A 17,562-nucleotide genomic window follows, 5' to 3' on the forward strand; every position below is an offset into this window, starting at 1 on the left:
CTAAATATGTACAATATTCAAAATACAATCCCAAGAAAATTCAGGAAAGGGAACTAGTCCCACCTATACAAGTGTCCCAAAATGAATAGGGCCTTGACCCATACCCTGCGATCGTCCATGCATAAGCTAGAAGGAGCTGCCGAAGGTCTGGTAATATGCCCGCTCCTCCTCATCGTCCATGCTAGCATCCTCCAGCGCATCCAGCTTCGTTGTCCCTGCATTTATGATAGGTTTTGGTTGGTGTTTTAAAACACCATCCCAGAGTGGGATTGAGTGATCAACTTAGTGGTGTCATTAACAATAAGTTACACAAATTATCATACATATAAATAAATTTAATGAAAGACATACATTTATAGAATCCTAAATACTCTGGTTAATGTAAATGCATGATTCAATGATATGATGCATGCTCTCACCACAATACTCCCTCGAGCGACAACATCTAATAATTGTGAATAACCAACACTTCCTCAGTGTAACCACGACTGCCAAATCGCCAAAGTAACCAATGCAATGTAATGTAAATGTTAGCCGAGTTGATTAATTATGTCCATTCATGCAGCAGTCTGGCGAAACTGAGATACCCCAACAAATCAATGCCCTAATCCGATCGCGCGGCTCTGGCGGTCGTGGCCGTATGGCTCTCGCGATCCTTAACCCATTTGGGTTCGTTATTTCCATAATTTGAATCATATAAAGACATTTAAGACAATTAAAGTCTTGCTCGCAGTCACTATAGGGAGACCCGTCACCCCAGCATAGGCTGACAGCTCGGGCATAGTATCTCATTCCATCATCCCCGACTCATGAGTTTAGTTGCCCATTGGTCACTACGGGGAGACTCGTCACCCCAGCGTAGGTCGACAGCTTGGGTATAGTGTCCCATTCCACTATCCTTGACTTATGAGTTTAGTTGTTTATTAGTCGCTATGGGAAGGCTCATCACCCCAGCATAGCCCGACAGCTCGGGCATAGTGTCCCATTCCACCATCCCCAGGTCATGAGTCTTGTGGGCCGCAATTAATGGTTGTCAGTAGGCGCAAACGGGTAAAGGTGCCTCAGGTTCTAGTAGGCATGTACAAACATGGTTAACGTACAAGGATGACCAAACAGTGGGCCAATTCGTCCCCATGAGACAAAACACGGGCTGAATGGCTTGAGAGTGGCATCTCGCGTAGTCTAACTACAACTGACAACTCGCAGTTTGACTAGTCAGGCCGAATTTACCCGTGGCGGGCCTAACAAAAAGGCTGCACAAGAAAGTTTCAAGTGGCTGGCCGATCCAAAAAGGGCGCAATATATAAATACAATACCAACAAGTAGAGGTCAATCTACTCGTAGTTGTGAGGGAAATCAGGCAAGTATGATTATAGTTCGCATTTGAAATTAGGGCACAAGCCATCGTTGTGCATAATTCAGGGAATTCCTAGTTATACTAGTACATGAGACCATGAGACTAAGTTTCAAGAGATCAATGGAAAGGGGAATGAGCATCGCAGCCAACTATAGGGAGAATTAAACTTACGTGGTAGGGTGTGGGTAGCGAATTCACCCATTTTAAACCTACGAGGGACATGCGCACGAATCCATGGTGCTAATTTAGCAAAATTAGGGACATTCCTAACTAGGGGTTCCACAAATTTCAGCAATTCAACAATATAACCAGCTGTGTATTTAATCTACACATGTTAGTTACATGCAACTGAATTTAACCTATGAAATCAATAGGTTTGGGGGATATACACATGCAACTTCACAATTTGCCAAACAATTCAACAATACGTGCATCAAGGGCGTTAAGTTTGAAATTTCTTTCCCCAATTAGGGAAATTTCATGCATAAATTCAAATTCAGCCATGTCATTATAAAATCAGCAACATGTAAATCAAAATCTCCACACATAATCACTAGAGTTCACTCTAGGCATGATAATAGGCCACCTGAAGGTAATGGTCCGCACTTATCATCGATCGGAAGTTCTTGTAGTCGCTCTAGCGGCGCCGGGTCCACAAATTTGATGTACCGGGGCCCTGTGCCAAAGGAATCCCATGTCAAGACACATGCATGTGGCCCTAGCTAAGAAAAATGGATGAGACCTCGAATTTATTACCTTTATCAACCACACTTCACCTATACGGTGGTAGGGCCGCGGTCTCTGCCGAATGACGGAGGTAGGAGTGTGGAAATTCCAATTTCTTGGCTCCCCTTGCTCTTACACACACACACACACTCTCTCTCTCTCTCTCTCTCTCCTCTCTCTCTCTCCCCCTTGTTGGAAATTTCTGTAGGAGTGAGGGAGAGAGGGGTTTAAAGGTTTTTATAACCTAGAGTTTTGTCCAATTGGCCCTAGGTGCTAATTTCTCCCTCAAGTGACCATTTGGGGCCCACTTATGGCTTTCGGGGCTGCCTTAATGGCCCCCTAGCCCATCTGAATTATGGGATGGGTGCCTCATGGTCCAATGAGGGGTTGTCTAAGGTTTGACGGCAAACGGATGCGAGAATTTATTGCAATGGTTCGATTTGCGATTAACGGTCACCGTTCCTCGATCAAGGGTCAGATTTGACGGACCAGTGCAGGAAAATATCTTCAACCTACAGTACAAATTTGGGTGAAATCCAACAGATGAAATGTCATAATTATTGTCGTAACTGGTGGGACTAATTGTTTTAAAAATTCAGATTTTATAGGTTATTACTTGGGAGAGTTGCATTTTACAAGCACCGGTCGAATGTCGCAGATCGTCCGTTTCCAAGCATCGTTTGAGTCCATTGCCTGCGATGGACCACAAGCTCAGTGAGATGGACATTACTCTATAATTTCGGAACTAGTGGCCCACTAACGAGTAGTTTAGAGATTGTTTGGGTAATTGGGGTATTTTTGGAGTAAATTGGGTAGAGAGATTTCTTGGGCACAGTTGTTGAGATATGGATTAACTAAGTTTACAGTATGACCTATTCAAAATTAGCAAAAAGGTGACTCGGTCATGATCACTCTAAACCGTCGGTTTTAGGCTAAAAGAGTAACTGAATTGATTTGGTTTATTAATTAAGGTCTGACCCATAGTTGGCTCGGGTTTGGGTAGATCTCTAATTTAGTTACAGTTGTTTGATTAGTCGATGGCAGGTCGGTTAGATTTGGGCTCTATGTGAACAAATCATGGGGCTAAACTCAATGTTTAAGTGATCAGTTAGATTCATTGGTTTTCTACGGTCGATCAATCCTATTTGTACGGTTCTTTATCGATACCAGCTGTATATAAGTTCATCTCAAGCATTAAGGGTTAGTAAGTGATGACGTGACTAGTTATATAAAAAAAATTTAAGGATTTTTAGCAATCCAAAATAACAAAAATTCGAAATGTTACAAATTTTGATATGTGGACTGGTTAATGATTGGCATGTTTACGTTGGCATTTCTAGCATATGACACTTGGCTAAATAGGCATTGCATTGCATAGCCTCGGTATGACTAACAACATTCATAGACTTAGCAGCTTAGCTCTCCATCATTTTCCACTTACTCTGATATCTGTATCATTGTCATATGCATTGCGCATGCACACACGCACTCTACTTAGCTTCGTAGGAGGTTTACGAGCATTTGTTTATGCTGCAAGTGATGCTAGGACGTATTAACATCATTGAGCCTGTAGCATGAGCTTGATCTTTTAGATTTTTTTGTTACATTTTTGCATTTTCCTTTTCAACATTGTAATCAAGGATTATAAGTGGATATGTGATGATGTTTTGGACTTTGGTACACTTATGGTTATGCTCATTTACATTAAAAAAATCACCCTGAAAATCTTCCATGTAGGATTTCAGGATTGGAACTTGACGTATGGGAGCTAGGTGCCGAGAATGGAGTACTACGAGCCAGTCAGCACCAAATTCGGTGGATGAGAATTTAGTGAGCCCAATTCCCGAGTTTGAGGCGTGACAGGGATTGGACAGTTTCTCTTGAGGCCATCAGAGTTCAAAATGTTACAAAACCATTTTTTCATGTTGGCTCATTAATCAAGAGGTTTCAAACCGTTAGATCCTAAATTTGACACATGAAGTGCAAATTGTACCATTAACACCTTTATAGCCACACTGTCCACGACCTCACCCACTCGTGAGCTGGCGCGCGTGTGTTCCAGTATGGCACACAGCCCTAGCTCTCTCTCCCTCTTTTCTCCAAGTAAGTTGACTATTCAAAGATATTTTATAAAAGTAAAAAAATGTCCTTGTATGTAAGTGATGCGGGACAAATTAAAAAGAAAAAAGAAAAAAATCATTTTTTCACAATTTTTAAAAGGATTTTAGAGGAAAAACTATTTAGTACTTTTGAATTTCAAAATTCAGGTGCATTTTTAATTTAACCAAGAGAAATTCTCAACACATACATCATTAGCCCATGTTCAAATGAACAAAACCTCAAGATTAGTGGATTGGATCTTCCTATCCACGAGGTTTTGGGGATATATGGACCCAATAGAACAACGGTCTTATTACCGAACCATGGGCCTCTTTAGTTAGAACTAAAACGGAATATGCCGTGCAACTCGTTTGTTGGACGGTCCCGTTAATTCCTCCCTTTTACATGGCTGTAGGCAATTTGTAATTCTTTTGCAGTGCCACGTAGACTCCCTTGGCATTTTATTACAGGAATATACCAAAATGCGGCTCTTTTATTTTAATTTTTTTCGTCTTCCGAATAAATATTTTGATACTCGACCAGAGTGTGGTGGATGATACCCAATCAGTTAGAAATTACTGAGAAATTGCATACCTAGCGTGCATGTAACTCAAACTAGACTGTCCAAAGGGTGCTAGTATAGAGGTGTTATGAACCAAAAATTGCTCTTATTTGATTATCCAACTAGCTAGTAGATTGCTGGACATTTATTGGACAGTTAAATAAAATAAAATAAAAATCCAATGGTGTGATTTCTAAAAACAAGCATCCATGAATCAGAGGTTAGGATTGTTCAAGCAAATCTGAATTTTAAATCGTTACTAATCAGCCGTGGGTTACTCAATTTAGTCGGTTTAATTAGAGTAATGTTTATGGCCAGTGCCGTTTGCTGCTTGTGTATCATGTGTCATATCCAGACCAAGTATCGAATAACTCTCCAAAATTTATTTATAAGTTTAAATCAAGTTAATATTTTGTGACTAAAATGACCTCCAACTTCACAATCACATACAACGGGTTGTAACTAAGATTAACGTACAAGCTATGTGCTGAAGTGTCACGAGTTGTGCAAGGTGGACCCCACCGTGAAGATCACTTAATTAAAACTTAGGGTGGACATGCACTCAAACCCACGCACTCACACCAGTGGTATTTCACCACAACGGGTACTCGAACTCATGATCTCACAGTGAAACTCTTGTTAGTCTACCACCAAGGTATGAGTACGGACGCAAGTGATTTCTTAGTGTTGCCCACCTTTTTGTGGCTTGGATGGCCCACACGCCTAAGATCCTGAACAAATTTCCACGCCGGGCAGGTTGCATATTAAGCACTTAAGCTCACCAACGGCCTGATGCAGGTGGGCATTATTCAGCTTAACATATGTAATACATGTACAGTAATGCAGACTGCCCAAAGGACCTGTTGCGCATGTAGGGTAGCTTAAGCTTATCCTACAAAGCCATTTTCAGGGCTCACCTTGATGTGTTCATGACATTCAATCCATCCATCAGCTTCACCCCCTTTGTTCTAGTTGGAACCCATAAACCAGGCCGATCAAAACTCAAGTGGGCCATACCATGTGAGATCAAGCTAAATTGCCATGTTTCATGGCCCATCTAAGTTATCCCCTGAGTTCTTGAGTCTCCGTTCACCCTAGTTAGATGCATTTTCTGAATAAATTGGATGACATGTACAAAATGCCGTAAGCTTTGTAAGATATTATAATTGTATAGTAACTACAACTGTTTGTTGGGAATTGTGTGGAAATAAATTTGAATTCAATCAAATAAGATGAAACCGAACATAAATTAAACACGCAGAGAACACGGTATAGTTACGGAAAAAAATCGTAGCACAAAGCGACAAAACAATCCACTATAAAACGATATTATAAGAGAGTATATAAGGTCCGTATCCTAGTCCGTACCGTTCCGTAGACTCACGTAATCCTCCCCGTCGAATTCCAGTAACCTGCGATTTGTAGGCAGCGTTTATGCGCGACCCTAAGTCGTATCTCGTAGATCTGACTACACCGTCGCCGCATCTTCTGCATCGATGCGATACCCAGTCAAAGAGTTATGGGCCCGCGTTCATTTTGAGAAAAACGCTGCGCATTGCAAATTCCGAGATAATCTCTACTCAATCCATCACATCAATCAATTAATCAATCAAGTATACAACCCATTATTCAACCCATCACATCCATACCTCACATGTTACCTCTCTCACACAACCCATACTTCTCTTACACAATCCTTATATCGCTCCATCCATCACTCCACCCATCACCTCTCTCTTACGACCACCCTCTCTCTCTCTCTCTTTTCTCTACCCATTTTCCAAGCAACCAAGAGGTTGGCCGTTCAAGCATTCCAAGAGAGAATAGTGTTTTGTGTGTGGCTCACTTCCTACCCAAAATCCCTCATCTTAACCCTTCAATTCTCATATTCCACCATCAAAGAGAGAGCTAAAAAGTTTGACATTCCATAGAACCAAGAAGATCCAACGGTGAGTGCTTATAGGATTAGTTTTGTATTTTTGATGATGGGCCAAATGGGGCCTACCAATCGATGGTATGGATCTCACTTTGGACCCTAGGTGTGGCCGATGACCCACCATGATTCACATGATCATTCCATGATGGGGCCATTTTCCATGTACCTCATCATGATGTTTATTTCCTAGTATGAAAAGGTCATCTAGACCTTGCATTTTAGTGGAGATGGGATCTCCACCGTTGATTTTGATTGGTGGGCCCACATGTAATGGGACCCACTTGATGTATGTTGTAATGCATGGAAGGGAGGACCCATAGTGCCGGGGTCCCTCCATCTCACCGTTCTCTCTCTCTCTCTCTGATGTGTGGCCCACCTTAATGAATTGAGTAGATCCACACCATCCATCGGTGGTGGCCAACTTGCTGTCCACCTGTTGGACAGTTTTAGGCAGGCCCGAATGAAGGGAAAAACGTAAATATCAGCTAATCCAAACTTTAGTGGGCCACATGTGCGTGGACCCACCTTGGTGTACGTATTTCATCCATCCGTCCAGGTGGCCAGGGACAGTGGACCCCACCTCTGACATATGTATTATATCCAACCGTCCGTCCAGATGTCCATGGTTTGGATGCTAGAAAATGCTGTAAAAAAATATTATAATAATATAATATATTACATATGATAGTGGGCCCTACGTGGGGAACCACCCATGGGAAATCGGATTGGATGGTGCATCTCACACCAACTATATAGCTGCTACAGTGACGTCACCAAGTTCCGTGGGACCCACCTGATGTGTGTGGATTTCATCCACACCGTCCGTCCATCTAAATGGGACCCACCTGATGCGTGGGTGGAATCCACGTCGTCCGTCCATCTGAATGGAGCCCACCGTGATATATGTATCTTTAATCCACACCGTCCATCAGGTTGGGACAGTGGGGACCCACGAGCAACAACATAGCTGTTGTATACATCAACAAGCTCGATGGGTCTGATTTGAGGTATGTGTTCGATCCAAACCATCCATCTGTGGCCCCACCAGCAGTAGTTAGCTACTGGTCTTGACATCAGTAAGTTCTATGGGTCCCGCTGATGCATGTATTATATCCAAACCATCCATTCAGATGGTGAGATCATCTTAAGGCTTGAGACTAAAAATGAGGCAAATCTATCAGGTGGACCACACTGCAGAAAACAGTGGAGAATTGAACGCCCACCATTTAAATCCTTTAGGGATCACAGAAGTTCTGGATCAATATGAAATTGTTTTCCCTCTTAATTCAGGCCTTTGTGACCTTATCAATAGGCTGGATCGAAAATAAACGTTATGGTGGGCCTTGTGCATGGTTAACAGTGGAAATCATTATCTCCACTGCTATTTGTGGTTCGGTCCAGATGATCTTTCGATGTGATTCATTTTTGGGTAATGCTCTAAAATAGATGAATGGTGTAGATGGTGCGACCCATGTGATGCGGCCCACTTGATGTATATGAGGCCCATGTGATGCGACCCACTTAATGTATTGGAGGCCCACGAGTGAGGCTCAATGCGATGTATATGAGGCCCACGAGCGAGGCTCAATGCAACGTATATGAGGCCCATGAATGAGGCCCAATGTGATGTATGAGGCCCATTGTGATGTATTTGAGGCCCATGGGTTGAGGCCCAATGTGATGTATATAAGGACCATGAGTGAGGCCCAATGAGACGTATGTGATGCCTTTGTGTGGGGCCGAATGTGATGTATATGAGGTCCATTGCGATGTCTGATTACCATGATGTATGTAATAATGTTTATGGCGGGCCATGCCTTGGGAGCAATGATGGTTTGACGTCCACATTGTAAGAGTAATGATAGTTAAATGTCCGTATTGTAACTCTCCATAGGGCCCATTGTTAGCCCCATACTTGTTGTGTGTAGGTCGTCTAGGCCCATCTTCGGTATGAAGATAGTTTATCACCATATAACATGCTTAATATAGCTTCATGATTCATGCCCATATGCATCATATGTATGCTTGATATGAGGAGTGACTGATCATAACATATGCCATTAAGCAGATTATTTATGGGACTCACTGATAGGAGTTGCCCACATCAGCGCACGGTATGCGCAGGATTGATACATGACTTGAAAGTGTGATTCATGCATCTCGCATTTGTGTGACATGATCACTGTATGCCTTAGCGACATCAGGGCCGTGGCCTCCATGGGCACATTGTGGATGACCGAATTAGATACAGAAAATATTAGCTCTAGCACTGTGGGCACATAGGATGTCTTTGTGTGAAAGTCTTAGAACCTTTTTGGTATTAGGAGATGCTCCAACGTTTAGACCGAGTGGATACATGAGCGCACAAGTGCCGAATACCAGTAGGCCGCATCTCTCACTGTGTCGTGGTCGGTTGGAAGGGGGTGTGGCCTTATCTGCCTAAGTGACGGGGTTGTAAGCTAGACTGAGTTTGATCATCTCGTAAATGGGTTCGCTATCAACAAGCAGGGTAGGTATTAATAGACTACTGGTCAGGCAGATAGTATGGTCTCTTCCACTCACTGGGCTGTGTCGCTAGGGAGGCGGCAGTCAGTGTGGAGTGTACTAGACCGCTGTGATATCCCAGAGAGGAACTGTACTGATATATGTACTTGATATGAGGATTGGCATGATTGCGTTGCATCTTGCATATGACATTTGGCTACATAGGCCTCGCATTGCATGACCTTGGTATGACCGATAACATTCATGTCTTGTTTCGCATAGCCTTGGTACGGCTGATAGTATTCATGAACTTACGAGCATATTTCCGCATCACTCTGATATTGCATACTTGGCACTTGCCTTACGCACACACTTACACCACCCTCTAAGATTTTCGTAAGCTTATGCACGACTGTTATGTGCAGGTGACGTTGGATAGCAGCTGGGCTGAGACAGGAGTGCGTGACAGATTATTTTGGAGTTCTTTTAATCATCTTGTATTTCCCTTTCTGCATTGTACTCAAATGATTTATTATAGTGGATATGTGTTGATGTTGTTTCGTGACTTGGTTATGCTTGTGGTTATGCTCCATTATAAAAAAATAAAAATAAAAATTTCATGTTGAAAATCCTCCTTGTATGATCCCAAGATCGGAATCTGGCATATGAGTGCTAAAAGCCGAGAATGGGGTACTATGGAGGCTGTCGGTGCTAGATTCGGCGATCGGGAATTCTATGAATCCAGCTTCTGAGTTTGGGGCGTGACAAATTATGTATTCATAATGATGATAACTCCATTCGACTATTCTAAAACTTTAGTTTTTCTTCTCTAAAATCCTTATGAAATGACTTAGAAAAATATTAGCATGTCTTAATCTTGATAGTACCCAATATATATATTATCACAATCGGAATAGGAAACAAATTGCACACTCATGTAGAATTGTGCGCACCATCAACTGATCAACATCGATTAAACACCATTCGATTGATTGAGAAGACTAAAGCTCGAGCGATCGAACTAGTCCAATACTGTCCAGAGAGTAAATAAGATTTTTTCTGAATATTGTCAATCGAGCACACCAAAACTTGAGCAATCGAACTATTTAAAAATTATCTAGAGAGTAAATAAGGTTTCTTTTGAATATCATCCATTGATTGACTAGACGGGTCGATTAATCGAGCATGATCCAAAACTATCCCGTGAACATTTTGTCTAAATTTCATGGAGGTTTGATCAATCGAGTAAAGCTGTCGATCGGTTGATGTCCCCTAATTTTGTATAGATTGAAGACATCATTCAACATTGTTATCTATGACTCATGGTGTAACGGCCATTACGACTCCGTAACGGTCACTAAAGCTTTCTTTCTCTTTTCTTTTGGAAAAAATATTTCAACCCCAGCCATTGTGTGTTATTTTTTCTGTAATGACAGTCACAATCATTTTAGACCTGATTTGCCGTCGAAAAACTATTAAGAAAAAACACATCAATGGCCCACTTTCAAATGAACAAAACCTTAAGATTAGTGGATAAGATGTTCCAATTGCAAAGGTTTTTGGGCCATGCTCCATCCATGTTGGGACTCAACAGAGCTACAGACCCATGGTCCTCGTTTGCTGGAACTTAGCTAGGAGTATACGGTACAACTCATTCGTTGGACGGTCCTCTTAATTCATCCCTTTTGCATGGTTGGGAGCGTTTTGTAATTCTCTTTCAGTGCCGGTGCCACGTGGAATTCCTTGGAATTTTATGGCAGGAATATACCTCAAAGCCGCCTCTTCTTTTTATTAATTTTATTCAAAATAAATACTTTGATACTCTGCCAGAGTGGACGGATGATACACAGGCAATTAGAAATTACTGAGAAATTACACACCTAGGGTGCATATAATTCAAACTAAACCGTATAAATGATGGGTGCTTAGTTTAGAAGTGTTATGAGCCAAAATTTACATTTATTTGATTACCCAACTATCAGATTGCTGGACGTTTATTGGACAGTTAAATGAAAAATATCCAATGATCGGATTTTGAAAAACAAGCAAGCGTCCATAAATCAGAGGTTAGGGTTGTTCAAGCAATCTGATTTGTAGATTGATTCAATCAGTTTAATTAGAGTAATATTTACCACATGTGCCATTTAGTGCCTGTGTATCATGCGTCATATCCAGACCAAGTATCAAATAACTCCCCAAATTTCATTTATAGGTTTAACTCGAATTATTATTTTGTGACTAAAATGACCTCCTACTTCAGCAATCACACACAACCGGTTGTAAGTTAGATTAACATACAAATTATGTGCTGAAAGGTGCAAGATGGTGGACCCCACCGTGAAGATCACCTGGTTAAAACTCACGGTGGTCCACACATCAGGCAAGTACGTCAGATATTGGCCATTGGCAGGCCTGATTTATACACTGTCCGTCCGTTGTTCTAAGTACAGTGGGACCCACTTGATGAGTGGATTGTCCTGATTTTTGAGTCAAGTGATTTCTTGGCGTTGCCTTAATTTTGTATGGTTTGGATGTGTGCTTAAGTTCACCTACAATCAGTTGCAGGCTAGCCTCATCCGATGACTGTGATTTCCAGGAGATGGACCACACCAGTAGGACCGACAGTCTGGAAGTGTGGGTTGAAGTCCAAACAAAACACAAGAATTCATAAAAGGTCAATTTTGTAATTTTATATTTGGTTTTGAAAGGACTACAAGAATGGGAGAATTGGTGGATGTAATTGATTTTGGATAACGTGGCCAAATTGCTACACGCTAGGTTAAAAAACCATACTCTCATTGCTTCTCTCTCTCCCTCTCTTACTCAAAACTCCATTGCCTACAGTTATCTGGCTACCGTTGGCACCGGATTCTTTAACGAAAATGGTGTTTTCAACGGATGGTCGGATCTCTCTCTCAGCTGTGGGCCGCGTATGTGCCGGCGCGGGATTGGCTAAGAGGAATGGGACACTCACCAAGTTTGGTAATGGAGAGCTGATGGGGAAGAAGCTGAAATTGAACCAGCTTTGCATGTGGTCTGACCCCAAGAGAACCAGACCATATGTGTGCATGTCTTTGACTACTAGTGTCGCAGGTGAGCCTAAGGTGAGCTCTCTCAGTCTCTCTCTTTCTCAGTCCAAGCCTAACTCATTTACTAAATTAGCCAATTTTAGCCTAAACCTGAACCACGGCTCATCATCCAATCAACCCACTTAAAATTTATCAAGCCCGACCTGGTCCGATCTGGCCGGTTTAGTTGTAAAGGGGCGAGCTTACATGACCCAACCCAACTTGGTATGACCCAACCCAAGTTTAAGAATGCCATATGCAATGCAGTGCTCAACTTAAAATTCATCTATAAATTTTTTTTTTTCTTTATTTTGTATTGGGTTTTGGGTTTGGATGAATAGGGTTTTCAACCCAAGCTCAACTTATTTACTTAAATGGGTTAAATTTCTAGGCTAAGGCTTACTTGCTGCTCATTTAGCATAACTTGAACTAGCCTCAAAAGCAGGTTGGGCGAGTTGACCAGCAGGCCAACCTGATGAATTGTCATCCTTAGATCCAGTGTCCTAAAATCACTATAAGTGATCTGAACCGTCCATTAAATGTGGCATACATTCCATGGTAACCAAGTAGAAATTACACCGTTGGCGCAGCTTAAAATTCATTTATAGTTTTCTTCTTTATTTTGTTTTGGGTTTTGAGTTTGGATGAGTAGGGTTCAATACAAGCTTAACTTATTTACTTTAATGGGTCAAATTTTTAGGCTAAGGTTCACCCACTGCTCATTTAGGTTGACTCGAACTAGCCTCAAAAGCAGGTTGGGTCAGTTGACCAAGTGGGCCAACATGATGAAATGCCATCCCTAGATCCAGTGCCCTAAAATCATTACAGGCGATCTGAACCGTCCATTAAATGTGGCATACATTCCATGGGAACCAAGTAGAAATCACACCGTTCAGGCAATTTTTCACATCCTATCAGTGGCCTTGAAATGGATGGAGAAGATCATTGATTGGAAAATGAATGAAAAGATGAGTTCAGCTACAGATGGGTGAAGATAATCCAATGTTATCTGCGCGTGATGGACCATGTGGATGGATTGATTGGATTGTCCAAGCGTCCGAATCATTTCTACTGTATAAGTATAATACAATGGAATCTTAATTTGAGGTCGTGCTTTGGTAATTCCACACCATTGATATTTTGTGTCCCACCGTGGATGGATTATCCCTAAGAAATCCCCTCGACGAGACAATTTTAACGTATGGATTTGTGAACAAAAAATGTACGGCTCATAGGAGAAATACGAACATCAGTTAGCATTCTGTTCCAAAAGGTCCCAGTCTTTAATGATTTTAACCTACACTAAAGATGATGGGAATCGACGTACCAATGGTCTGGATTATGAAATATTGGCCCCACTTTCCGAAATTGAGAATCACGATACTGGACATAGATGTGTTGGCGTGTGCATTATCTGTAGTGTATGCGCGTGTGCGTATCATAGATTCAGAGACCAGCAATTTTCTTTTGGAAGCGGATTGCCCGTCACGGGCGGGGAGTGGGTACTACCCCACCATGACCTGGCTAGAGACGGACCGGTCCTATCAGGGATACTGTGGGGCCCACAGTGATATATATGTTGTATCCATTCTGTCCATCCACTTAGAAATTTTATTTTAGGTGATGAATTAAAAAATAATGAAGATCGAATGTTCAAATGGACCACACCATAGGAAAGAGTTAGGAGCCTACCGCTGAAAACCTCTTAGGGCATATAAGTTTTGGATCTAACTGATATATATATTTTCCATTCATCCATATGTATGTGACCTTATGAACAGGTTAGATGGAAAATAAACAATACGGTGGGCCCTCTGATGGTTTCAATGGTGGGCTCATTGTCACCACTGCTTTCTTTGGTGTGCTACATTCTTGCCTTCGATCTGCTTTATTTTTGTTATCATGGTCAAAAAGATCTTTCAAAATGGATGGACGGATCGGATAAAATACATATATCACGGAGGGCCCCACAGAGCCCTTGACAGGAACGTCCGAGAGGTGGGAGTAGTACTCAACCGCGCTCTCACCAGAAATATTCCCAGGTTGTGTGGGGCTCACAGAGATATCCGTGGCAAATCCACTCCATCCATCTGGCTGATCTAAAACTAATGTTGGCCATACCATATGAAATAGTGGGCATCAGAAGTTTTATATTGGGATGATATTTGTTTCTACGGTTTATCTAAGTGGTAATAACCATGAACGATTTGGATGGCATATAAATATCCTGGTCAAATCCAAGAAGCAACGGTGGACCTTTTTGTTTCCACTGTTTTATTGGTTTGGCGCATCTGAGTTTTGGATCTGCCTTAAATTTAGAATATATCCGCGGTCTTTTCAAAACGATGGACGAGTGGATTAGATCAAAGTTACATGGCCTCAGATGTATTTATTATATCTACGCCGTTTATACGTTTGAACCCCAAAAATGAGTCATGTCCAAAGCTCAAGTGGTCCACACCACAAAGAGCAATGGGATAATGATTCTCACTATTAAAACATTTGTAGGTTCTACCATAATGTTTATTTTCCATCCAATCTGTTCAAAAAGTTACACATACCTAAATGAAGAGTAAAAACAAATATCATAATGATCCAAAATTTCTGTAACCCCCAAAAGTTTTCAATGGTAGACGTTCAATCTGCCACTGCCTTTTACATTGTGGTCCACTTGATTTTTGAATCTGTCTTATTTTTCGGTTCAAACCATACAACTATCTCACCAAATGGATGGACGGTTTGGATAAAACTCATATCTCATGGTGGGACTCACTGAGCTTGGTGACGTCAACAAATCAGCCAGGTCGGTGGTGTGTGCTACACCAGCCAATCCGCTTCCAGGCCAGGTCTATGTCTGCGTCCGGGTCACGGGGAATCCGCTTCCTTCTCATTTTTAAAGTTGTGGTGTCGCATCCGTGGGACGTTTATCCAGATTCGCCAAATCATAGGGCTGATCGCTGATGGAGAGTGGTCGAAACTCAGACTGACCAAACTGTCCTACCCTGGAACTTGGTCGCTATCAAATGAACGGTTAAAAGTAAAATGGTCAGTAGTCGAAATTGGATGATAGAAATCAGGTGGTTAAGATCCATTTAATGGTAATTTAGGAATATGCTCGATGCTCGATTGGCCCTTGATTTGGATGGTCTGGATTGATGTGCACGGATGCCACTTGTACTTCAATGAGACTCCACAACTTAAAAAAAACGTGCTCAACTATCACCTTAATCTAGCAACTGACGTACACATACGGTATGTAGATACTGTGGAAGTTCAAGGACGTGGATTCCTGCCAAAGGCTTTCGTTAGGTGGGGCCCACCACGACGGTGAGAAATTCACTTCGTACCTCGGTTTTTCGAGCAAGAGACAAAAATAAGGTGGATCCAAAACTAAGGCCGCCGTACAAAAGTAAAAATTAGGAGAGAGTTCCCTACAGTTGAAATCTTTTAGAGCTCCACCTTTATGTTTATATGTCAACCAAACCATTGGGATGAAGTGAAAACACAAATATCTTAGCATGACATGAAACTTTTGTTGCCATACAAACATTTCAATGATTGTTGCTAAATATCCTTTGTTTTCTCTTGTATAGACGCCTTGAGTTTTGAATTTATTTGATTATGGTCTCCCATTCTAAAATGGTCCGGAAAAACAAATGGGTAGAGAGGATTTCTCACAAACATCATGGTGGGCCCATCTGACATCCCAGCATAGAAACTCCCCAAGAAAGGCTTTTGCAGTAAATCCATGTCCGAACTGTCACTTTCACAATGGACCTTCTTGATTCCATCGGTTCTTACCTGATGAGTGGTTGGGATCCCGCGCGTGGCACGTGGCCTACATCCGCACATGTGCCACGAGTCACTTGGGCATTTCTCAAACCCTCTTTCTAAACCGAGGCCGTATTCGGTGGATGTGGATTTCCTGCGAAAACCTGCGAAAACCTTTGCAGGGCCGTGACGTCTGTGAGAATTCACTTTGCCTGTTCATTTTTCGGGATCATTTTAGGAAATAAGAACCAAAAACAGGTGGATCCAAAAATCAAGGTGGATTGCCCAATTTACTACCGTTGAAATCTTCATAGGCTCTACCTTGATGTTTATATGCCATCCAAACTGTTTATAAGGTTATTCCCGGATCAATTGGTTAAAAAAAAAAGAAAAAAAAAAAGAAAAATAGAACAACTTAGACTTATAAGAAACTTTTGTGGCCATTCAAATGTTTTAATGCTGGTTTCTTGTTATTTCGTCTAGTATCGAAGCTTTGAGTTTTGGATACACCTGATTTTTTAGATTTAATTGTAAAATGATTTGGAAAAATAGATGAACATGGTAGATTTCTCAATGAACCCCAATTAACATCCATGGGAGTAACTTCTTGCTAAAGGCGTTCACAGGGAATTTGCATCCTTAGTGGCTGTGCTCCTCTAGACTCCGGGGTTGAATTGAGTATCACCACCACCACCACCATCGGGACCTAGATAGAGACGGACAGTCATATAAGGGGCTCTATAAAGTCCACTATGATATATTTTATCCACACTGTTCATTTATTTTGGAGCATAATCTCCAAAAAGATGCAGATGAATGGCTCAAGTGGACCATATAGTAAGAAGTAGTGGGGATTGAAAGCCTATCATTCAAAACTTCTGAGGAGCCATAGAAGTTGATTGATATTCACGGCTTCCTTTCATCCAGGTCTATGTGACCATACGAAGAATTTGGATGGCAAATAAATATAAAAGTGGACATTCGTAAGTTTTCAATGATAGGAATTCAATTTCCATTATGTTCTTTGGTATGGTTCACTTAAGCCTTCCAGTTACCTCCTTTTGAAACTCATTTCCTTCAAATGATCTAGCAAAATAGATGGACCTAATACATATTGCATACTAAGTTACTCAGTGCACTTTTATGATACTGAGTAGACTCTATTGGCCCATCGTGAATGTATGTAGTTTATTAATGTCTAACCATTTTTCTAGTTCATTATAGGGGCTAAATCTAAAATTGAAGCATATCCCAATCTCAAGTGGACCATACAATAGGAACAGTAGGAATAATGTTGAAACTTTCCTAAGGCTCATGGTTATGTTTATTTGTTATCCAACCTCTTCATAAGATTACACAGATATGGATGAAAGGAAAATGCAAACTTTAGCTTGATCCAAAACTTCCGTAGCCCTAAGAAATTTTCAATGGTAGACATTCAATTCACACTACTTCTTGTGGTGTGGTCTACTCGAACTTTGGACATGCTTCATTTTTGTGATCAAGCCCTAAAATTATATGTTAAAATGGATGGACGGAGTGGATAAAATATATAAAA

The 17,562-nt window shown here is 41.4% G+C and overlaps 1 protein-coding gene and 1 long non-coding RNA gene across 2 annotated transcripts in view; both read left to right on the forward strand.

The window, feature by feature from the left end:
- Positions 1 to 11,956: 11,956 nt before the first annotated feature.
- LOC131226069 (glucose-1-phosphate adenylyltransferase large subunit 3, chloroplastic/amyloplastic-like) overlaps positions 11,957 to 17,562 on the forward strand; it is a 54,753-nt gene continuing 49,147 nt past the window's right edge. Inside the window, exon 1 of the mRNA XM_058221742.1 lies at positions 11,957 to 12,269. Coding sequence (XP_058077725.1) covers positions 12,048 to 12,269 — 222 coding nt within the window. The 5' untranslated portion in view covers positions 11,957 to 12,047. The remainder of the gene's footprint in view (positions 12,270 to 17,562) is intronic.
- LOC131226070 (uncharacterized) lies at positions 12,276 to 13,214 on the forward strand. The gene is made up of 2 exons (XR_009161640.1): positions 12,276 to 12,886; positions 12,940 to 13,214. It is a non-coding gene; the product is annotated as an uncharacterized LOC131226070 (long non-coding RNA).

Source organism: Magnolia sinica, chromosome 14 (assembly GCF_029962835.1).
Source record: "Magnolia sinica isolate HGM2019 chromosome 14, MsV1, whole genome shotgun sequence".
Classification (NCBI taxonomy): Eukaryota; Viridiplantae; Streptophyta; class Magnoliopsida; order Magnoliales; family Magnoliaceae; genus Magnolia; species Magnolia sinica.